Source organism: Saccoglossus kowalevskii, chromosome 1 (assembly GCF_978046115.1).
Source record: "Saccoglossus kowalevskii chromosome 1, keSacKowa6.1, whole genome shotgun sequence".
NCBI classification, from domain to species: domain Eukaryota; kingdom Metazoa; phylum Hemichordata; class Enteropneusta; family Harrimaniidae; genus Saccoglossus; species Saccoglossus kowalevskii.
This window is the reverse complement of record NC_140641.1, coordinates 22,004,991-22,030,504: the sequence shown is the minus strand read 5'-3', so window position 1 is coordinate 22,030,504 and position 25,514 is coordinate 22,004,991. Positions and strand designations below refer to the sequence as shown.

Sequence of the window (25,514 nt, the reverse complement as noted above, 5' to 3'; positions counted from 1 at the left end):
TCCCAGAGCATCTATGTATGAATTTTCATTGAAAACTGACCAGGGGTTCTTGTGATAATGGTGGAAGAGACATACAGGGTAACTGCAAAGACTACCAATGTGTGCTTTGCATAAACAAGCAGCCTATCGGCTGAGATAGCTCCGCTGTTCGCAATGCACATTTCAATTAAAGAACTGAAGACATCATTAGAAAATGAACAATATGAATAGTATCAAAGCAATCGGACTTACAGTTTTTAACAAGAAGTCGAAAATATCACTTTTTACCAAAAATTACAAAAATATTCACCAAAATAAATAGAGAATTGAAGATATCATCACAAAACAAACAAATCTGAGAGAGGTCCACATGTAGTACCTATATATGTAATATCAAAGCAATTGGACTTGCGGTTTTTAACAAGAAGTCGAAAATATCACTTTTTACCAAAAATGACCAAAATATTCACCAAAATTAGAGAATTGAAGATATCATCACGAAATGAACAAATCTGAGAGAGGTCTACCAAAGGTACATATACACCAAGTATCAAAGCATTCAGGCTTGTAGTTTTCAAGAAGAAGTCGAAAAAGTAAAACATCGACACGGACGACAGACGACGGACAATCACTCATATGATAGCTCCGCTCGACAAAGTCGACAGCGGAGCTAAAAAGAAGTACTACTTACCAGGTGACCACTGACCCACATTATTAATGTTATGTGGTTCAGTAAGAGGTAGAGTTGAAGGAGAGCTTGTGATAATAAATGTCTTTGATATTGAAGGCATTTCACAGCAATATGTGGCACAACCAATTCCAGTACATGGTGTTGTTATCATCATTGTCGGAGTATGGTTCTCGACCACTAATAATGGAAAAAGGAGATAAGATATGACATTCAAATTTACATACTAGGAAATAGTACTGCATTGTTCAAGAAAAACAGTCCGGGTGAGAAGTTTGTATCACACAGAGTGGGAAATGAAACCAACATCTACTTGTCAATAGAAAGTTATATAGATACATGTATCAATAAACTACATAACATGCTCTCACTGCTGAAGTCCTGTTGAAATATACATGTACATCCTTGAGAAGAGGTTTATGGTTTAAATTGATAATTTAGAATGTAATATCCTACTTTGAATTCAGAGACTAATAGACAATACCACCTGAATGTGTTGGATGAACATGTTACTAAACAATATAGTCTACGAAACGACCTCATGACCATCATGCCACAAAAAATATATTTTACATGCGATGTACACAACACATGGAATCCATATTGAACATGACACAGCATGGTGGCTATGGTGATTTAAACTTAGGATATGGCAACACATACCTGGTGGCAAGTTTGTCTTGAATGGTGGATTTCCGAAAGGCCAGTTTGTTGTATATGTGGCTGTCGTTACAACTCTGTGATAAAATAACATTATTAGTTCACAATGCATGTATGATAGACAAGGTTATTTCACTGGTATTTTCTGATGTGTCTAACAACTGATGAAATATTAAAGCAAAAATCATTGGCAAGTAGTTGATTGTAATTAGAAAAAACAAGAATATTGACAACATCCATTTGGGTTTCAGTGCAAATGTCATTCTTTGTGTGACATCATTTTTTGTGTTTCCATGAAAATGATTAGTCATCATTTTATAACAAGAACTTGTTCACATCAGAGTATCCCCTATGCATAAACAAATTCTTTAAAATTATAAGTCTGTAGACATGTACTTGAATTGTTGTGGACAGCTTTGTACAAACACAATAACTACTGCAGCTTTGATGCTTCATAAAAGTTCAATCTCAGAAAACATTTGCAAATACTTACGAAGAAGTTTCTTCTCCACTTGTTGCTTCGAGGGCATAGAGAGTTATCATGGCAGCCACACTGGCAAAAATAAAAGACATACACATGTTAAATGTACAGGTAGGTGAGGAAGGGAAGGGAATGAACTTTGAACTTGTAGGTTAACCCTTAGAACACCACATTTTTTCATGCTACAACTTAAGTGCTTCACTGTGCCAATTTCTCACCATTTGAGGCACTACTTTTTGGTTGAAAAGTTAAATTCACATTTCACACTCGCATGAAAAAAAAAATCCCAAAACGGCAAAGATAACTTACCAGAACAACATAATAAGTATCAATGCCATAATTACACCTTGCATGAACTTCTGAGATAAACACCCAATATCTTCGGGATGTACATGATCATGGTGGTGCTGAGATGAGGTCCGTTGTTTCTTGTGCCCAAAACCTGGAACATTACTTCCCCCACGTTTGCTTCCACTACGACTGCAAAACAGAAAAACATACATAAAATTGAATAAACATATTACAACCTTGTTCATTGAGAATCTAGATCAAACAAGTCATTGAAAATGACACAGTCCCCGTTAAATTTTTGAAAGTTCTCTTTGTGCTCGTCATATTAAAGTGGAGGGGTTGTCGCGAGCGTGTCCTTGAAACTTGAGTTCCAAGTGGCGTATACAACAGATTGTTATTTACATCAAAACTCGTGTTCCATGTAGTAGTAATATGGCCAAAAAAAAAAAAAACAGCCATTATTCGGCCATCTTTGATCTGATTATGAAACACACTGATATGTATGATGTATGTGCCAAATACGAATGAAAATGACACATAAACTGTGGAAATATAGTAGTAAGGCCAAAAAGTCAGATGGCTGTCAATCCGCCATCCTTGACCAGATTTTGAAACAAATTGTCATGGACATGCATTGTAACACGTATAAAGTACATGTATGTGCCAAACTTGAATGAAAACTGACAGAGCACGTCCAAGATACCACATATAAAAATAAAACAAGATGCCTGCCAGTCGACCATCTTTGATCCAATTGCGAAATAAATCGCCATGGACATGTATCCTTACATGTATAATATATGTACCAAGTTTGAATGACAAATGACAAAGCATGTCCAAAATACAACATTTTCAAAAAACAAGATGGCTGCCAGTCGGCCATTTTGATTCAAATCGCTAACCCACTGCAGGTGCATGTGTCCCACATAAGGTACTAGGCACATGCAAAGAATGAATGGAATCGGTCCACAGGATTCTGAAATATGACTCTAGACAGACTGACGCACGGACAGACAGACTCAGGAACTCACAGACGGTCGGAACATGTATCCTAACATGTATGATCTATGTACTAAATTTGAATGAAAACTGACAAAGCATGTCCAAAATACAACATTTTCAAAAAACAAGATGGCTGCCAGTCGGCCATCTTTGATCCAATTGTGAAATAAATAGTCATGGACATGTATCCTAACATGTATAATCTATGTACCAAGTTTGAATGAAAACTGAAAAAGCATGTCCAAAATACAACATTTTCAAAAAACAAGATGGCTGCCAGTCGGCCATTTTGAATCGAATCGCTAAACCACTGCATGTGCATATGTCCCACATAAACTACTAGGCACATGCCAAGAATGAACGGAATCGGTTCAAGGGATTCTGAGATACGACTCCGGACGCACAGACGCACAGACGCACGGACGCACGGACGGAGACCGAATTATAAGTCCCCGTTTTCGGACTTCGTCCGAACGGGGACTAATAATGGATGGATGGATGGATGGATACAAAACAATCCATGCATGGCACAGTCCTTGTTAGTTAACAAATTCAAGATATATAGTTTTGTTTATAGTAATATAGTTGAAACATAAACATGTCAGAAGTATGGATCCAGAAGATGATGTTTGATTATGATGATTTTTTAACATTAAAATGATTGATTGTATCTGATTGTCAAACGAGAACTTGTCCATATTGAGAAATATTGCTCTGGAACATCATTAATTAAAACATCTATATATCTATAACATAATGTAAAACGAATATATAAAATTTGAATATAATCAGTCAAAGCATATCAGAGATATGGCTCTAGAAGTGCATTCATTTTTAAAAAATGGCCGTCAGTCAGCCATTTTGAATTCGATTTGAAAATAAAATGACGTGCATCAGGAGCCCAGAATCTCTAATGCATGTTCGAAGTTTGAACAAAATCCTTCCATAAACGCCAAGATCCAGATGCTTGATTTTTAGGATTTTTTAGTACAAAAATGGCCACCATTTGGCCAGCTTGAATCGTAAAACAAAATGATGTGCATCAAGGTCCTATAATGTCTAATGTATATACCAAGTTTGAACAAAATCCATCTGTAAACAGACGAGAAATGCTTGATATTGATGATTTTTAGCACAAAAATGGCCGCCATTCGGCTATCTTGAATCAGATCATGAAACCAATTGACGTGCATATGTGTAATATCATGTATGATATGTGTGAAGTTTGATTGTGATTGGTCCAGGCATTTCCAAGATACAGGTTTGGATGAACACACGCACGCACGGACACACAGAGGTCAAAACATAAGTCCCCGTTTTCGGACTGCGTCCGAACATGAACTAAAAATAACATACTACCCAGATTTGGCAAAAGTGGGAAAACTAGATTGTCAATTTTTTGAATTCATACTCATACTACACTTATCTAATTTGCGGAACACATACCAAAATCAAATTTGGCAGTTATACCAAACTGGTTAATATAATATCCAAGTTTGATAAACCACAAGAAAAAGTTTACAACGGAGTAAACGAAAAAACAACGAGGACAGCCTGTAAAAGTAAAGTACCAATTGAATGTTGTCAGTTTGTTATGACCAAAATGGAAACAAGAATTTAATCTGTTTTCTAATGAAATGTTGGTAAATCACACTATTGATAAATAAGTATCTTTGTATCACTGACTCAACATACAGTAGCTTCTGAATTTAATTTTATGAACGAGTCATGAAACCAAAAACATCGATGAATGTCAACCGGCAAAATTAAAATAAAAATACATTAGGCCAATGTCACACGTGTATTTTGATTTTGTTTCATTAAAGTTTTGTTCTGTGTAAATTTTTGCATTGTGTTAAAACCATCAAGGAGAATAGAAAGATGGTCAAGTTGCTGACATCTTGTGTGTATCACATTTGTCCTGGTCGAAAATTCTGAGTGTCGGTTGCCAGTGACCAGCGTGGGTAGATCCCTGCATGTGGTGATGGATTCTTATTGTACTACTATTTGACCACCTGTATTACACAGATGCCATTGCTACCGGTAAACGACACCTAGTTTACCACTAAGTATGAAGGATTTCAACAAAATAGTGCCTCACAATGCACCTCATTGATCAGAACGGGTTAGGGTGGGGGAATTACACCTAGATACAGGATGATTATTGGCAAATTTCAAAGGTGTGGATTTCAGTGATCAAATGATGTTTTACTACAATCAAGGTAGAATGTCTCCTTGTTGGCATAGAATTGATTTTACTACCAAAGACAGATTGATTGTATTTCTGAACTGGGCAACTGTCAAAAACAAGTGAAAATAACCTACAGTTCACCATTCAGTTCCAAAAATAAATGTGCACAGATTGGAAAGAAATCCGCCAATAACTTGTTGCCAATGTGGCTAGTGTAGAATTGAGGAAAAACATACAATGACAAATACGGTTTTCAATAAGATGATAAATATTGGGCGAAAAATATAAATTAAATCCTACTAAAATGAAAATAAAATCTTACTAAAACGAAAATGAAAAAAAATCTTACTAAAATGAAAATGAGAATGAACCTGGGAATGAGATGGCTTACCTTGGAATTGTCCCACCACTGGACGTTGATTTCAAACTATCCAGTCTCTTTAGCTTGGATAGTTTGCGGTTCATTTTCTCCAGTTCATCAATTCTGTTTTCTAGATTGTCTGTCAGCTTACAAAGTTCTTTGACAGCACCAACATTCTCCATATAAATACGATCCTGAATACGATGAAAAATGCTTTCAATATTTGCGCAAAAAAATCTGTGGTATGCAAAAATTGTTTAAACCCCAAATTTTGCCAGGATACCCAATATCAGAGACAGAACCACATTTGGTACATACATGTACATGTAGGTGTCAGACAAAAAAATGTTTATGACACTTTAAATTTAAATTGCCTATGATTTTTGCATCCTACCTTATTAGGAAAATTTAATTCCAAGTAAGGCATGACATATTATTTCCAAAAAACAGTAAGTTATAGTAAAAAAAGTAAATTTGAGCACATATATTTACTTAAATGCCCTGCTCAAATTATAACAAAAGTTGGCAGAGAAATGTCAATGCTGAATACAGTTATATCATAGGTACATGGTTACACACTAGAACATGTAGACTTGAAGTGCAAGGGATGGGAGAACATAGACCCTGAATGTACAGCAGGACTTATGAAATCATACAATTATATTCAAATTATTATACTATACTATCTATCTGATTAAAATCCGATGTAGTTATCGGATTCAATTTTGGTTGAACATAAACCAGACAAGTAAAATAATTGTTTACCTTATTTACTATAAGGAATTTATCTATTCTATGTCCATTTGGCAGTATTACATCACCACTTTCTTTGACAGCATCCGGCATAACATCCCTCAAATCCTGCGCTAATACTCCAGTCGTTTTACTATTCTGCTCGGACATACCCGAATGGGCAATATATTCAGGGATATAGTCGTAACTGACTAGTCGTAACTTAGCAACCTTTCGGAGCTGCTCCTTGGTATCAACCTAATGAGAAATGGAAGAATGAAGACCTGATCACTGCTATGTTGCAAGTACAGTAAAATACTTTTCCTGGAAAGACATTTTAATAGGCTGTTTTGAAGGAGGATATTTACACTGAATGTAAAATAAAGGAAAAAGTTTTTTTCACTGGTTTTTATTTTTGCTAATTCATCCCTTCAGCAAAAATAGTGAGAATTAATTCAAAGTGAAAATAAAGTATTTTACAGTTACTGTAGTAATCATTGAGTACAAGTTTATTGTAGGTGCATATCCAATCATATCATGATGCATACTGTAAAAAAAAATATTTTTGCTGGAATTAATTTTCGCTGAAAATAATTTTTGGGTATTTTTTGCATGGAATATATTTTCACTGATTTTTGACAAGTTGAATGTGAAATATAGAAAAAAGGAATATTCGCTGAATTTTATTTTCACTGAATCATTCTTTCAGTGAAAAAAGCAAAAATTATTTCAAAGTGAAAATAAAGTATTTTACAGTCGTCATATTGGTTTTTTCCCAAAGGATAAAGATGATTCCCATTGTCAGTGGATTTCAGATTATGTAATTCTATATCTAATCTTGGAATTAACATTGCTTTTAAAGGTCTGTTGTGAAGGGCTGGAGATAAACCACAAGAAAAACTTTACCATGGAGTCAACAACAACGAGAAGAGCCATTTACCCCTCAGGTAAGAATTAATTACAACTGTTGTGAGCACTCCACATTTGTCTTTGTTTCAATTGAATTTGAAATGTTTTTGCTTCATATTTAATCGGGGAAATTACACAGGATGAAAACAAATGTAATCTTATACCACACTTAGTGGGTGGGCGCTTAGTTAAGCACCCTGCTCAAAACAAAAATTACGGTTCGTGGGAAAACAGACCTGACAGGTCAAGTTTGTTAATAACCAATCAAAGTACTGTGTTGTACTGATGTGAGTTTCCAATTATTGACAGTGGCAATTTTACAACAGATAAAATTAGTCTAAGCGACGATTCATAGTCTTACATCTTCAATGTTTTCTTTAACTCTTTCATCAGAAGGCTGTAGGACTTGTCCAGTAACTTTAATGTCACCATGTACGACAAGAGATTCTTCTGGTCGGTCTGTGTTTATACCAACACGACCCTAAAGTAATAAAGTGGAACACACAATAAAATTAACTATGTCATAAAAACATTTAGCAAATACAGCTCATATAATGTGTACAAAGTTGCCTGCCCTCATTTCACTCCATACTAAAAGTATCTCATTTTTTTAATAAATTTTTTTATTTTATCAAATAATTGCAACATTCTAACAGTTTGTGTTAAAGAAATCATACCACACTTATTTTCAAATTTAACAACCATCTACGCTAACAAATGCAGATGATCACATTTTGAGGACAATAAAGCAAGTGATTTTTTTCTTAAATCAGTCACTGAAGCTATGACATTACCGTATCTGCTTTATTAGAATTGCAAGCACTTTACATAAATGACAAATGTCTGTGGTCAAAATAAGTCAAATTTTAATCATCCAGTGTGCAGTAAGTGCAATTCTGGTTTATGTACAGTAGAAAAAATTATCAATAGTTGATTGTACACAGCCTTTTTAATCAACTTTCTATATGTAAATTAAACTGATAAAAGTTCAAGTGAAATGTAAAGTATGTCCAAACTACTAATAAAAGAAATAATATAGAAACTATCCCACGTACCACATGGAAAACCGAATCTGGTGTAATTCCTTTCTGCCACATCATATCCACGTCATTTTCAAACTGTCCAGGATTTGATGCCTAAAGTGAGTTGAGTAAAAACAAAAGTGTGAAATATGTTGAGCTAAACATACATACACATACACATTGTGTTTTATTTATATTTTCAGACCAATGGGTGAACTTTCTGTTAAAGAAGCTGACTATCACACACACAATACATGTATATGATCAAAGTACAATCTTAACAGCTACATACATGTGTGTGTATATATATATATATACCAGAGGTACATTACTTGGGGTTTGCAACTCTCATAGTACTGTATGGTGACATCATGTCAAGATCCCATTCAAGTCTCTTCTCGTAGATAGCGAGACTGAGGCTACGACATTCTGACATGACAATGTTCAAGGCTTGTAATGAAAAAATAAAACTTTTCTTGTCGCTATCATAGTGAAAAATGTAATACATTGAAAAAGTACAGAAAATATAGTTCTCGTAATCCGTCATATCGTGGGCAGATATTTTGATCCACCTCGACATCCCAGTATCCTAGTTACCTCGGGCATGCGCATTCGCATTTTTCTGAGTTGGAACGCTTATGCGAGAGCGAGATTGTGACGGGATCTTGGTATCATGTCACCGTAGTTACAAACCCCAAGTAATGTACCTCTGATAATATACATATCAATTGTTGGTAGTGCTTTTTTTTTTATGAGTGCTGTAATGAGTGATAAAGCCGAGAGTGAGTGAATAACAGTCTACAACTATTTATATTCTTCATTTTTAGTGTTGACATTTTTATAGCAGTAGTGTTGTATTGCAGTGATGTACACAATACCATTTGATGATTTGTTTTTCTCCACATAATGTTTTAACAGATAATAATGGTAATGTTCACTGCAAATATCATGATTACCATAACTCAAACTCAGCAATTCATTATTAGTCATGTTCAGGCTAAATTCAAGTTATTCTTAATGTTTGCATGTGGGCTAGATCCAATTGCTTCAGGCATGAGAGGAAACAGCAGTCAGTCTGGGTTAAGAAATGCCCAAATTGGATAAGAATACATAAACCTTGAGACCTTTTAACTATGATTACTCCGTACAGTATACCCAGGCAGGTATATATCTTAGTTTTATGGTTAAAAAAACAATACTGTAGCAAATTCAGAAAGGGTCGCAGAACAATATTAAGTAGTACACAGTCTCTTAGCTTAAACTAAGCATGCATGCATATTTGTTAGCCTGTGCAAAGAGTCTAGACTGGGTTTTATAAATGAGTCATTCCCATTTCTTAGGCAGGTTAACGCTTTTGACCTCTTATCCTGGACTAAGAAGCTTTTCACAAACACAACTATTAGAGCAGTGAACGTTCATTTTCTCTAATTGTACTCAAAATTTTTCATTTATTACACCTATCCTCGGGGCGGACATCCGGGCATTTTCACCGCCTGGCAACCATCGCGACGAAAACAAAGACCAAAAACTCGCAGAAAACGGTACTTTGGGATGATTGTTGAGACTCCTCTGAACAGTGTTACAAGATTAGCCCTGGGTGTGTAACATATGTACATTTGGTTGGTCAGGATTACTTCAAAGTTGAGTTTGTGTTGTTTTCTCGAATTTTCATCAGTGCGACCGGCGTTCCACAGCAGCGCACACAGAGCCCATAGAAATGCATGGTACAGTGATGCGCGTCTTAGCAACGTGGAACGTCTATGACGTAGCTCCGCCCACAAGGATAGGATTAAGAATCATTCAACATAAAGAATATTTACTTATATGCACCACTTACCCTCACAATTATCCTTTCAGATGATGATGAAGCTATTGTGTAATTTTCATTACCGCAGTGGGCATGTAAACCAACCACCAGCATAAAATACCTCTGATCGGGGTTAGGTTTGCCTTTCTTTCTCATGTTGTTTGACGTCGTTTCGCTGAAGTGTAACCTACCCACTGTAACTTTCGTGACCTGGTCTGGTGGTAAATCAACCCTGAAATCACATACAAATTTGTTGAGTCTCACATGACAGGGAAGTTGGCTGAATGTAGTATAACTACCCAGAGGAAGTGTACAATTAGAGGATAATTTAAAATGCACTGCCTTTCAATACTACTGCATATACTGTATTTTCTGTTAGACTGTAAGTGCATACATGTAAACTACTAAGTGAGCAAATACAGTATATAACTTATGCAGAATGAAATGCAAAATTATCTATCCCATAATTGTACTTTTAAATATTCACCAACACGAAAGGGTTCTGATTACATCAATTAGAGATAAGATTTTCTTCGACTTTCAAACTTTTTTTTTTGCCCAATTTTTGTTGCAAATTTTTGAATAATTTCTTTTTCCATTTTAAACAAAGTTGTCATAGCAAAGTTCCCACTAGCAGTAGGTCTTAATCAGTAGGTCTTAATCAAAATGAAATTTTTTGAAAGGTGGAAAAAGTTGACAAAAAGGAGGATCTCGCAGTGATCGAAAAATGGTCTATTGATCATACAGTACCACATCCCTAATAGAAGTCGCACCCATTCTTTTTGAACAATTGAGAAGCAAAAATTCATCACGTGTAGATGCTCTAATAGAAGCCGCATCCCTCTGTTGTACGGTACCTTTTTAATAGAAAACGTGGCTTCCAATACAGATTTCACAGTACTTGAGGTTATCGGTCATGACCACCAACTGTTTATTTGTTTACACTGCAACTCATAAATTACTCCACTTTTATAACAAGATCCATGTATACTTGAGTGTGTCAGTATACTTACTTGACAGGATAGAAAGGCTTTTTACTTCGGTCGGATTGTGACTGTTCCACCTTGATAACAGACTCAGTTGATTCAACCTGAACATAATAAAATAACAGAACACAATTTATATATTTTTTTAATTAATTAATTAATTAATTTATTTATTTATTTATTTATTTATTTGATGTGAGATTACTTTTTCTTTTTTTTGATTTACTAATTAAATTAGAAGGATGGAAGACTATGAGGTTATCATCTGATATGTACATAGAGCTGGATGAAATGTAGAGAGTATTATCAAAAAACCGAAAAGGTGTGATACCATGAGTATCAACATTGAGAGTCATCAACTGACTGTGATCGCATTCACCAACTAGCGTGCAAATGAATTATTTATAGAAGTCACTGAATGATCTTCAAATGTTGCCACACGAAGACGGTGAATCACCACAATATCTTACCTTCACACCAAAAAGATGAAGATAGAAGCTATCAATGGGTTTCAGTTCTCCATCAACTCTGATATACTTTGGGTTGCCGATCAAACCAATATGGGATGTTACTTGGAAATGATTTTTCTTTTGACAGACAAAGGAATCATCAGGAACTGAGAAATTGAACCCTTTGTCCGCTTCTGTCTTGTATGTTGTTGCTGGCCTAGAAATAATAGAAATTTTTGTACAGTTAGAGTATCAGTTGGCCACATTGAATACAAAAAAAAATTATTTTTTTTATTGTTTTTGCTGGCATTTTTCATTCTTTCACTGTTATCGCTGCTTTTTTCAAAAGGTGCCATTCCCAATTTGATTGTTTCTTGAAAAATATTTTGGTCAAAATTTATTTGATGTTGAATTTCACAAAAAGAAATGTTTGAAGCATGAATTTGACAGACACCAGTTTGTCTGTGATAGAGCAATTATATGCAACCATATTCATTATTCATTTGTGAATGGGACAAACTCACCCAGAATAGAGCAAGATATGAATCCAATAACTATATACAAAGAAAGACCCTGTGTTATTATTGGAAACTTGATTTTGCAAAAAGTTCTATTGTTATTTTTCTTTTTCACATGGTTTTAAGGCAGCAGATTTTACTTATCAGCGAAAAATAAGAATTTAAAACCAATATGAATAATTAATGCATTTACTATAAGTTGTGGGTGCTGTAACGTATTTAATCATACAAATTTTACTTACAGGTCTTTTCCAGTAGCATCTACTAAGGTGACGTAGTTACTTTGATTGAACGCCTGCCATTTTATACACTGATAACTGTTCTCCATGTACATACGCGATTCACTATCGTATTCTAGGCTGCAATCACTGTAAATGCCTGAAAGGAAAGCACAATATGGAACACTTAGATAGTTTATAAGTGTTTATTGTTATTGTTTTATTAAAGATGGTACTATCATAACCACAAAACATCTAATGCATGAACACTGCATGAAATCAAAAAAGGTATTTTCAACCGCAACTATGTTACTATTTTTTTATTGAATATAAAGTAAAATTGTTATCACATTCAAAACTTTCACTATTTTGTAAAACTATCTGTTATTACAGCAAAATTCATATCAAATGTCCAGCAACCCCCTGCATTTTCTCCTATATTTTTCAAGATCTCAAAAGCATATATTTTACCACATTAGTAAAATTCAAATTCTATTGGATAAAGCGGCTACAATGAAGTTAGTCCAGCATTTGTGTCGTTGAGATTAGACTACTGTAATATTATATACTAGTATTTTATGGACGCCCCCAGTTTCAGCTAAACAAGCTCTAATTTGTTCAAAATGCAGCAGTCAGACTCGTCAACTGTAAAAAAAAATCTGACCACATTACATCTACACTTTATGATTTGCATTGGCTACTCATTTGTGAAAGAATAAATTGTAACGTTCTGTTGACTGTCTATACAATTTTAAATAATTCTGCTCTAATATATTTATGTGACTTGGTTGACCTTTATGAACCGGGTTCATAGTGGTCTCAGGTCATCTAACATCTGAAATTTCAAAATGTACCACAACAAGTCATTGAAAATGACACAGTCCCCGTTAAGTTCTCTTTGTGCTCGTCATAATAAAGCGGAGGGGTTGTCGCGAGTGTGTCCTTGAAACTTGAGTTCCAAGTGGCGTATACAACAGATTGTTTATTTACATCAAAACACGTGTTTCGTGTCATAGTAATATGGCCAAAATAAAAACAGTCGTTATTCGGTCATCTTTGATCTGATTATGAAACACACTGATATGTATGATGTATGTGCCAAATATGAATAAAAATGATACATAAATTGTGGAAATATAGTAGTAAGGCCAAAAAGTCAGATGGCTGTCAATCTGCCATCCTTGAAAAGATTTTGAAACAAATTGTCATGGACATGCATCCTAACATGTATAAAGTACATGTATGTGCCAAATTTGAATGAAAACTGACAGAGCATGTCCAAGATACCGCATAAAAAAACACAAACAAGATTCCTGCCAGTCGACCATCATTTATCCAATTGTGAAATAAATCATGGACATGTATCCTAACATGTATGATCTATGTACTAAATTTGAATGAAAACTGACAAAGCATGTCCAAAATATGACATTTTCAAAAAACAAGATGGCTGCCAGTCGGCCATCTTTGATCCAATTGTGAAATAAATCGTGGACATGTATCCTAACATGTATAATCTATGTACCAAGTTTGAATGAAAACTGACAAAGCATGTCCAAAATACATTTTCAAAAAACAAGATGGCTGCCAGTCGGCCATTTTGAATCGAATCGCTAAACCACTGCATGTGCATATGTCCCAACTAAAGTACTAGGGACATGAAAAGAATGAACAGAATCGGTCCAAGGGATACTGAGATATGACTCCGGACGGACGCACAGACACACTGACGCACGGACGGACGGAGACCAAATTATAAGTTCCCGTTTTCGTCTGAACGGGGACTAAAAACACATGGTTGGCATTCTTTTAGAACTTATGCCCCCCTTTTGTGGAATGAACTTCCACTCTCCATTCGTCAGTCAATCAATATGGTTGAGAGGTCTGAAAACTCATCTGTTTAGAAGACAGTTTTTCATTTGAATCCGTAATGTTATTTTTTTAAGTATTTTGAAAACTGTTTTTTTTTTCTTTATGTGATTAAGAAAATTTGTATTATTATTACAATTAAATTTTAAAATATTTGTAAGGATTTTCAATTAGGAGTTTATAGACAAATTCTACTCCATATGCTATGGATAGCATTAGAGACAATGGTACACACTGTATTACATATATATATATATATATATATACATGTATGTATGTATATATATATATATATATATATGGTTGATTGCATGATAGTTATTATTCTATTTCTGCAAATGAAATGTTTATACACTTGTGGTAGTCGCCAAGTTATATATAAATATATATACTAATTACTCTGACATATTATATTCATAATATGAAGTTGTTGGTAAAATCAAAACAACAATTTTAACAATTTTGTTGTTGAATTAGCAAACCTTGCTTGCATGTGTTTCGTCCATTCTTTTTCACCCAACTGAACTATGCAAGTGCCTACAGCCATAATTATGATGGGTTCAAGGTTGAGCTTGTGAATTATTCTCATAACAGACTAGTCCCAGTAAGAGTAGAAAAATTTTATTAAATGAATTATTAGGGCTTTATTGACATTTGATATGAATACAGCCAACAGTACACATCATTTTGGTGACTAGCTTGCTCTGGATTTCTTTCGATTTGCAAGTTTATTGACCAGCCACTGTAAAACAGTTGTAAAAAACATTTAGAATATGTCATCAACTTTATAATTCATTAATGTGTAACAAACATCTGACTGAAATCACATTCAAAACTTTTGAGTCAGGAATTGACAAATAGAAATCACACACAAAAATATGAACTGAAATAAATTTGTTTGCAAGACACCCCTATTTATAAATGTGACCTTTGCCCCTTTTTATTTAATAGCACAGAAGAGTAATACAATTATCATTAAAGCATATTTGCTCAAAAAAAAAAGGAAGCAAAAAATGAATAGAAATGTAGGCAACGGCCGTTATAAAAACCACGAAATTATACTGCAAGTTGGAGTACACATATATGGTCCGTGGTTATACCACTATACCGTACTTTCCCGAGCATAAGCCCCTCCCCGAGTATAAGCCCACCCCTCTGTTTTTAGAAATTTAACAAGTTGAGGGCATCCTCGAGTATAAGCCCAGGGTGTTTTTAATGGGCATTGACGACATTTATTAAAATTTGCATGTAAAAAGTGTATTTCATTGCATAATAATCGTGAGTGGTACGGTAGTTTGGTTCCTGTGTTTACGAGAAAACTCGCATTAATTTTAGAGTGCATGGTCGGCGAACGTACGGAACATAGTTCAAACCTTTTCTGTTTTGTTATTTACTCAGGATGAACCCCAATGTTGAAATACTGAAGTAATCCATATTTCTTTTGAGTAGTAGTTTTAGAAACGCCAAAAATGTGATCAAGTTGTGAAACCTGGTCATTGAACATCGTTTTACTTTTACGATAATCATGTTTTTCGGTCATGTTCATTGAGACTATCGTGAATGGGACGTGAACGAGAAAACCATTCTTCGACATGACTTGTTGGCGACCGTGAACAGTTTAAATACTTCCTCCATCCTCAGTTTACCTTTTGAAAATTACGAATCACCGTTTTTTATCAAAATCTAATCGCATTTTAACATTGCGGTAATTCACTTCCGCATTGCGTTGAAAAAATTACTTCATCAATAATCGGAAAACTTCGTCTGTACGACATAGCATTTTGATTGGTTAACGAAAGACGTGACCTGTTAGGTCAAAGGAAGTTGTTCAAGTCAAGTCATGATGAAAAACACCATGGCGGAAATTGCTTTGTATTGAGAGTTTGCGTATGATCGAAAACATTCAACAACGAAGATAATGATAAAGATCTTGCCTTCCACTGTTTTCCCGCAGACCCTACCCATTTTCGCACCGTAAATTAGGGTATGTAAATCGTATTGTAATAAAATGTGTGTATTTTTATGAACAGGTTTGTTTCTTAATTGTAAAAAGTGTCGTGGAAATCAAAAAGACGTAATATTTCTCCGAGACCGGCGCTGTGAACGAAAAATGTAATTTGGATAATTTTTCGTGGTTGGGAAGATGGTTACAATTTTAAACCCCCCAAAAAAATTTCCCACCCCCTAATTTTCCTGATTTTACATGTTCAGGCCCCTGGGCTTATACTTGGGGAAGTACGGTAGTTAAATTTACTCTTCATATAGACTAAACACACAAGGTCATTAGTAACACATTAATTAATAAACATTAACTGTATCAATATAAAAGGCAGGGAAAATGAAGCAGCATCTACAAGGTGGTGCGCAATCAAGTGTTTCAGTCTTGATGTTTCAACGATTTTGTTGTATTTTTCTAAATTTCTTGAATTTGAGATGGTTGTCTTCATAATGCAATAAAAACAAACCAAGAATGTCATTCAATATTGATCGAATTTTTTAAAAGATGTAAAATTTCAGTATAAATTATCTAAATGACAAATGTTGTGATCTCTTTCGTCACATGTACAATCAACCTGGTTATTACTTCATCTGTCAGAAACACTTCAAGTTAGTTTTTGTCATAAAAATATGTATGATAGTTACATTCATGAAATGTGGAACAAAATAAATGAAATAAAACAAAATAAATAAATGGATAAAGTTGAGGGCATAATAGCACTTCCATGAACATATAAAGCAAATCTCATCAAAGTCACATGATTAACTCAAGAAATCTTGAGATTTTGTGAGAATGCCACACAGATTTACATAAAGAGAATCTTGAAACATATGTTGCACTGCAATGTTATGTACTTTTCATGTACAAGACAAAAGTTATCAATCCCACAAAGTATTTATACTATTGGATTTGCAATATTATACCTTCTGAATGCCAGACAACTTTTGTAAAAAATCATTCATAAAATAGCCCTGCATGTTTTTTTTCAAAAACCTTGATTAATAACTGTCGATGGTGAAAAATTATATCCATTTTGTCCAAAATTAACCAAAAATTGATAGAAAATGTAGAAAAATGTCAGAAATGTTACATTAATATTTTGGCGGGAAAAGATGATGGCATTCAAAGGATAATTCATGTGATATTGAAGTGATCTCCATGGGTACACCCTTAACTTGATGAGAATAAGTGTGAATGATACCCTTAACTTGATGAGAATAAGTGTGAATGATATAAATATGAAATGAATATGTACCATCTAAAGCTTCAAGCTGTGAGCCATGTCCAGCATGACTACCATTCTCTGCAGATGAATAGAAAGCTACCATGAAACATCATGCATATTCAATCTAAACTACCCGGTATAACAGGCCTTGTTTTTTTGATAAATGCTGGCGCGCTAGAAATGACACAGTACATGTATGCGAGAGATTAGAAAGGAGCTATGTTAATCAACATCTCAGAATAATAATGAGTTTTGTGAATCCTGACTGGTGCCAGTTCATGAGTGGAACAATCATGTTCCTCAAATGGCAAAATTATCAAGACCAATTTTCTGGTTGTGAACCCCTAATTTGTCAAGTTCTCAACATAAGTTATTTACTACATGGAAGTATTCACAGAATAAATATCAGACTTAGCAGACAGGAGTCAAACATTTCTATTTTAGGATCACACACATCTTTTTTCTCAATCAACAAACACTCATGAAGCCCCTCCCATCTCTATCAATATATCAACAAGTACATGTAGGTAAAAACCAATATAGTAATAGCGTCCCCTTTCCATTGAGTATTCTGACCAGCTTAAAGGCCTAAAACTGAAATTGTACAATGACCATCCTGAACCTCCATGAAAAAATATTAAATAAAACATAACTATAGTAGCAACCAAAAAGTATTTTATTTAATTATTAATAATGCCATAAATTTCAGTTTGTTTACTAAAGGTAGAATTTTAATTAAATAGTTGTTCAATAATGTATATTTTTGCCAACTTGTTAAATGTTTTTTTTGTCATTATGTGTAAATATTAGTGATCATCTCATTATTTGGAAACCAAAAGAATATTTTCCTACAATTTTGTTGATAAGTTTGGGAAAATTAAGCACAAGTCTATTTGCTAGAAAAAATTGTGCAGGTTTTTTTTTTTAAAGGTGGTAAAATTTGTCTTAAGGTGATTCAAGAGTTACAGACCCTTACCGTAGTTGTCCAAGTATAAAACCCCCTCCAAATTTACAGCATTTTACAACAAGTCATTTATCCAATTATAATTGATTTGTTTATGAATAAATTAGCATAAATTATTGCTTGGGAGATGTTTTAACTTTTTTCCGTGTAAAAGCCCCCCCCCTAATTTATCGTCAATTTGCCGTTTTCCCAGAGGGGTTTATACTCGGACAACTACGATACTACATTGATATACGTGTACATGTGTCTACATTGGGAATAAAGGACAAGAAAGAAGATGTGCACAATAACGGCAGTTGAACCACTTTTATAAGTGAACATTCTGTTATCAATTATGGGCAGTGTGGAGTCCTTTATTTCAGTTATAATACCCTCGACCTGGTGATATTTATCAATTACTGTAAACCTTTTTTTTTTTTTTGAGCTGAATTAAGGGAATTTCGAAGGTGCTCAGAACTGAACTGGATAAAAATCAATGACTCAATCCCAACTAGAATTTGTTCAAAACTTGTATCACCTATCAGCCCAAATACAGACATACATGGTGCCATATAACTTACCGGGTTCCTGTTTGATTTGTATCATCGCCGGCAACAATCCAGGGGCTAGTGTGTTGTTTGTCATTGTACTGGTAGGAGAATCAGAATGTTTCCTCTTCTTATTCTGATGAACATAGCTGTAAACAAATAAAATAACAATATTTGGTGAATTTAACATTTCAACATCCTATTCTGGTAAAATATGACCATAATAAAAAGACAAGAAGGCAAAGCAATGGTCAGCCAGTTGGTAGAGTACATTCTAAAATATCACATGTCACTGATGTAATAGGAAAAAACAGAAATATTAAATTCATATCATTGACAGAGCAGAAATAAACATGACACAAGCAACCTCATGGTCAAAATGGCTCTGCTGTTTTTATGGAGTGTCTTCATCAAAGCAAAGTTGATAATGCTCTGTAAGATGCGATATTATCTACAAATGTACATGGTTCTTTTTCCCACATATATACCACCAAATATCAAAGCAATTGACCTGGTAGTTATCAAGAAGAAGTTACAAATAACATTTTTTACAAAGTACTAAAATGGAGAATTGAAAACACCATCATAAACTAAACAAATCTCACAGAGGTCCACCACCCATGGTACCTCTATGGCGAGTATCAAAGCTATTAAACTGGTAGTTTTCAAGAAGAAGATGAAAATGTAATAATTGTTGGACAACTGACAATGCGTGACGAATGGAAGAGCAATAACAGACAATCACCTATATGAACTGTTCTGCTCAGTCATGTACATGTACATGTACAATGGCAAAATTACAAAATCCTCATCACTGCCTGCATAAGAAGAACTGTAAGCTCCTCTTGAACTTGAAATTACAGAATCCAGAAATGCGATAACCATGACATAATATTTTTCAACAAATATGATAAATAGTTACATTTGATTATTGTATCAGTGTACCAAAACTGAGATGCGTCATGTTGTCTACATTTGCTAAATATTTGCAATGCAACAAGAAAATAAGTATGCCCACCCTTCTCTACAAAACACCATTCTCGTGAACCTGAACTGGAATAGGAATCGCAATCTAGACTGGCATTGGAGGTGGCCTTTAAGCACACTAATTCTTCTGATATTCCCCTAAGATGATTGTGTTTCTGACGTGGTACAGGGTGCACCCTGATACAACACTCATTAGCAGTACTTTCACATCAGTCACTATGAGACAGCTTGACACAACAACATATCACATTACAAAAGGTAGCAGAGAAGGAACGGAAAGAAACAACAAAACACACTTCAACTTTTATTCAATAATTCATGCGAGAAATGTAGCTACTAAAACTTCATACAATTTCGCCACAGGTTTAAAACAAGCTAATACTAATTTTACAGAAATTTGGGATGGTAATAAAGAAGCTGAAATCTTATTGAGTGCAGGATTTGTACTTATATGGTATTCTATTCTATTTCCATTCTTGATAGCATGCATGATTTCCATGTGAATTCAACTTTTTTACACAGGTGTGGCTAATCAACTAGTAAACGTATGTTACTGCTTCATTAGAATTAATGCTAATGCTGCATTTTGTCAGTAATAAGGACTTCAAATATTAACTATGTTTATTTACCAAGATGTAGTAAACCTGGAATAATTTTATTGTCGAAAAAGTCATAAATGAAGAAAGTAATTGCAAGGTCAAGAGCTTTAGAGAAAGTGAAGTGGTTTCGGTTTTTCCTGGGGAATTTTTATATGCTTTCACTATTCATTACAATGTTTTACAGAGAAGTTAGGCACTAATTCTTTTGCTGATTCAGAGCTTACTCATAATCAGAAAGTTGATCACGTACAGGCTGAGTAAAATATCCTGAACTGAATTCACGCAGAAAAGGTAAAACTGTCATAATAAAACAGTCAGCTCAATTTATACTGTGTACAATGTTTTACACATTTCACATGATTTGAGCCAATACTGTAAAGGGGGTAATTATTCACTGGGTTTTAATTTAGCTTATTTCGCTGACTGGAAAAATGCGCTAAATTAAAACACAGTGAATATGTAAAATTTAGCATAGAACACATTATCTAAATGATAAAACCGTGAATTTAAAACCCACTGAATATGCCTGAAATGGTAAATCAGTGAAATTTAAACCCAGTGAAAATTAGTCATTTTACAGTACTACAACCCTACAAATAATCTTAATCACAGACCAAAATACTTTAAATTGTAGTCATTCAGAGAATGCAAAAGTGTCGTAAAAAAACAAAACCTTAACATTAAATTTACAGAACAGAAGTCAAAATAATTCAATGCTTAATATTTTTTTTCTATAATAATTTAAAAGTAAATTTTCACAAATTTATGTATATAATCAACACATACTAATTGATTGAATTTCATGATCCACATTTGAATGTTGCCATTCCAAATTACAGGCTGTAAACAATGCTAGTTGAAGCATAACTATTAATCATTAATCAATTGCAATCGGACCCATTCATTGAAAAGTTACCAATTAAAGTTCAAAATGGTACTGTGTGTGCCTAGTACAGACTAAAATCCATGTTGATTGAATCAAAAATAGAAATAAAGATGCAAGCAAATGCTGATAACTACATATAATAACCCCTACAATATTTTATTTTTTATTTCAGGTTTAAAAAACTTTCAAATATCCAACTTATTATTTTCATTGTATATTTTTATATTGAATAAACAAAAATATACTTGTTATATATATTGCAATATTAAATACTAATATGACATATATACATGTATATATGTTTTTAAAGCAACAAAATATTATTTCCTTCTCTAGAATAATTAACAGCTAATCAAAAACAAAAAGTTATTAAAAAGTGTGGGAATGAGTTACAGGAAAATAAATTTGAAGAAATCTAAACCTGGAGACTTCCGTTTTTAAATGCTTCTGGTGCATGTAAAAATACATCGCAATAAAAAAAAGGTAATATAAGTGAAAGGTGGCTCACCTGTCGTGTAATAAACCCTGCTGTGCCTGTGTTGTCGGTAGATGCGACAACTGTGGCGGGTTCGGCGTGATGTAATTTGTGAGAGAGTTGGGCGTGCGTCCCACCTGCATCATAGGCTGTAGAAGCTGCTGGTTATGCATCTGTGGTGGTGGTGGTTGTCCCAGGGAATGTGTCGTAGGTTGCGTCTGTATAACTTGGTTTCCTTGTATTGATAATGATGGCTGGGTCACTTCAGTCTGACTATGCCGAGGTGACAAATGGACCGTTCCATTTGACAGGTTGGACTTCATTTCTGGGGGTGAATAAGGCTCTGATGAAGAATCCGGAGGGGATTCAGGTAATGACCTACAAGTAGAATAGTGATACGAGTGAAAACATGATAAGATACGTTCTAAATCAATGCATGAATTGTACAATAGTTTTTTCCTGTACGAGAGATGTAATGAGCCTCATTTCAGGCTGTAGACACCTGTAGAACACAATGCGAGCTGAAAACTGTTCCTAAAACTGCAATATTCACACTGGAACTAAGCAATGTTAAGACTTCCAACACAAGTATTTCTTATTCAAGTGGATGCTGATGTTTTTGCTGTTACATGAGAGAACAATGATTGTTGACTAGTGGAAATATTGAGTTTTCTGCTATTACACAACAAAAATAAATAAATATAGTTTCTACTAAATAAGAGAACATTGATGTTTTTGCAGTTACACAAGAGAACATTGAAGTTGGTATATGAAAACAATGATGTTGCAGTCACTCAAAGAACAGTTTTGTTGTTGTCCATACCTAAGACCATGTTGTAACATGAGAGAAACATCAATTTTGAAAAAAAGCCGAGGGTGAAACATCTGGGAGTGAAAAAAGCAGGCAAAACACCTGTGCCTGAAACATAAACTGTTTATTAGGCTGTACACATTTCTTAGTATGGGCTAAAACTGTTGTCTTCTTCATTACCCCTATGCTATGCGTATGTGTGAACAACTGTATGAATGCAACAATAATTTTTTTTTGCTTTGAATTGCCAGACTTGTTGAATGACTGGTTGGCTGTCATCAACATCTTTCCCTAATAATACATGTATGTATGCAGCTGCAGTCACCAAAAATTACATGAACTAATAAAAAAAAATCCTATTCAGTTTTACTTTCAGCACTATAATATTCCTAAGAACACAGCCACAGCAATGCTCTAAGACAGACTGGTAGGAAGAAGAAGCAAAACATCTTTGTATTACAGGTGAGAAAAATGGGTTAGCAGGGGGAGGAAAATGGGTTAGCCGGGTGAGGAAAATGGGTTAGCAGGATGAGAAAAACGGGTTAGCCGGGTGAGAAAATGGGTTAGCCGGGTGAGAAAATGGGTTAGCCGGGTGAGAAAAATGGGTTAGCCGGGTGAGGAAAATGGGTTAGCCGGGTGAGAAAAATGGGTTAGCCGGGTGAGGAAAATGGGTTAGCTGGGTGAGAAAAATGGGTTAGCAGGGTGAGAAAAACGGGTTAGCCGGGTGAGGAAAATGGGTTAGCCGGGTGAGAAAAATGGGTTAGCCGGGTGAGAAAAATGGGTTAGCCGGGTGAGAAAAATGGGTTAGCCGGGTGAGAAAAATGGGTTAGCCGGGTGAGAAAAATGGGTTAGCCAGGGGAAACAAAGGTGTTAATCCAAAAGAGCATTGTGTCAATTGTTTGATTAGTGATGGCAATCTTTGGAGGATTATAATGTAGTTATGAATGATTGCTGTATGCATGTCATAGCTATCAGACGGCCTTGGGAAAGTACAACGTCAATCTGAATATGAAAGAGACCAATCGATCAAAGTGAAAGTGGTGCTGAACATCTACAGTCAAATCATGCATAACATGCCACTAATTTCAACAGAAAATCTGTTCATGGTAACATGTCACAAATTCCCTCCTAAACAACATATAAAATCTACCAAAATAGTGGTACATGTAGGAGGAAGCTGTTAAATACAATCAGGTTATTTTGTAGATTTTCTTCAAAGCTAATGTGCTTTCATTCATTACATATACAAAATTTAATGCATGTTATATAACAGATGACTAGAATAACCCTACTCTTTGCAGCAAATACCATTACCATTGCCACCATTACTCTCATGAAAACGGTTGCATCCAGCATCACTGGCTTTACAAAATAAACGTTTAGCCACTGACTGGAAGCTATAAATATCTACAAATGTTGACACAAAGGAACCCTATAATTCTATCTACTGTCATGATAAAGACAGGGCTAAATATAATAGATCAGTTTGTTGACATGCTCTTGATGTTAACCTGGATGACCATTGTATTTTTACTCACAAATCAACCTCTACATGCTATACACAAAGAGAGACAAATGAGGTCCTACAATACAAAGTTTCAAGAATGTCATGAGCAAGGAGCGAAAAGTCCTATCATTGACAAGTGATGTACAATATAAATGGACTTGTTATCAACCCTTTCAATGTCATTTTAAGTATTTTCCCATATTTTGCTTTTTTGTTTGGAAACATTGACACAACAAAAGCATAATTTACCATTGGCTGTCTTGATACACTTTTTGTGCACAAAATATGGAAACAAATTATTTAGATCCATAATGCGTAAGATCCATAAGGACTCACATTGCATGGATTAACATAGGAAATCTTGTTCTAGAAACAAACTCAAATATTGTGGAGATTGAATTTAATACAGAGTTAAAGATGACAATGCGATTTGATAGGATCACATGTATTTGTACACGTTTTACAATAATAATTTAATAATTTTATTGACAACACTATATATGGTTCAAACAGAACTATAACTATCAACTACTTTCAAAATATAATATACATATTAAAATTATAGACCAGAGGTACATTACTTGGGGTTTGCAACTACATTGACATAATACCAAGATCTCGTTACAATCTCGCTCTCGCATAAGCGTTCCAACTCAGAAAAATGCGAATACGCATGCCCGAGGTAACTAGGATACTGGGATGTCCAGGTGGATCAAAATAGCTGCTCACGATATGACGAATTACGATAACTATATTTTCTGTACATTTTCGATGTATTACATTTTTTCACTATGAATGCGGTAATACATGTTTTATTGTTTTATTACAAACTGCCTATGTCATGTCAGAAGGTAGTAGCATCAGTCTCACCATCTACGAGATGAGACTTGAATGGGATCTTGGCATGATGTCACCATACAGTACTATGCGCGTTGCAAACCCCAAGTAATGTACCTCTGATAGACCTATCATGTGGTTCAATAATACTGTAAATGATCAATTAATTACATATATTAAAGGGTGGCAGTCGTCGTACCGCATCCTGTTCGATATGGGACTCACAGCGACGTATACAACGCGTGTAAAATACATTGTTTATTTACATGAAATTTGAACACGTACTGCGCGTCGACCACCACGCATTAAGGCAGCAACAGAGGTGATATTTGTCAAAAATTGATCTCCGAAAGTTACTAAATTTGCTTTAATTACAACTTGGATATACATTTTAGGTAGCCCATCTACCATAGTTTTTACCTGTTGGCCAATTGAGCCATTGTGCCTTTTTTTGACAACTCAGACTCAGTCAAATTTGTTGTCAGTAGCAAGTCTGTGATAATATTGTTGCAGCTATAAATCAAAGGCAGACAC

At 34.6% G+C, this 25,514-nt stretch overlaps 1 protein-coding gene across 3 annotated transcripts in view; it reads right to left on the bottom strand.

Moving 5' to 3' along the window:
- LOC100368674 (myelin regulatory factor-like) overlaps nt 1-25,514 on the bottom strand; it is a 50,174-nt gene that overhangs the window by 9,394 nt on the left and 15,266 nt on the right. For 2 of the 3 annotated variants that reach the window (XM_085499809.1, XM_085499808.1), the window contains 15 exons: nt 21,859-22,203; nt 18,912-19,027; nt 17,418-17,465; nt 12,319-12,454; nt 11,580-11,775; nt 11,137-11,213; nt 10,154-10,355; nt 8,350-8,430; nt 7,656-7,775; nt 6,419-6,643; nt 5,684-5,847; nt 2,118-2,288; nt 1,821-1,880; nt 1,331-1,404; nt 671-847 (listed from right to left, as the gene is read on the bottom strand). In XM_085499809.1, the coding sequence (XP_085355935.1) occupies nt 671-847; nt 1,331-1,404; nt 1,821-1,880; nt 2,118-2,288; nt 5,684-5,847; nt 6,419-6,643; nt 7,656-7,775; nt 8,350-8,430; nt 10,154-10,355; nt 11,137-11,213; nt 11,580-11,775; nt 12,319-12,454; nt 17,418-17,465; nt 18,912-19,027; nt 21,859-22,203 (2,192 nt within the window). The remainder of the gene's footprint in view (nt 1-670; nt 848-1,330; nt 1,405-1,820; nt 1,881-2,117; nt 2,289-5,683; nt 5,848-6,418; nt 6,644-7,655; nt 7,776-8,349; nt 8,431-10,153; nt 10,356-11,136; nt 11,214-11,579; nt 11,776-12,318; nt 12,455-17,417; nt 17,466-18,911; nt 19,028-21,858; nt 22,204-25,514) is intronic. The other variant, XM_085499810.1, reaches the window with a different exon arrangement.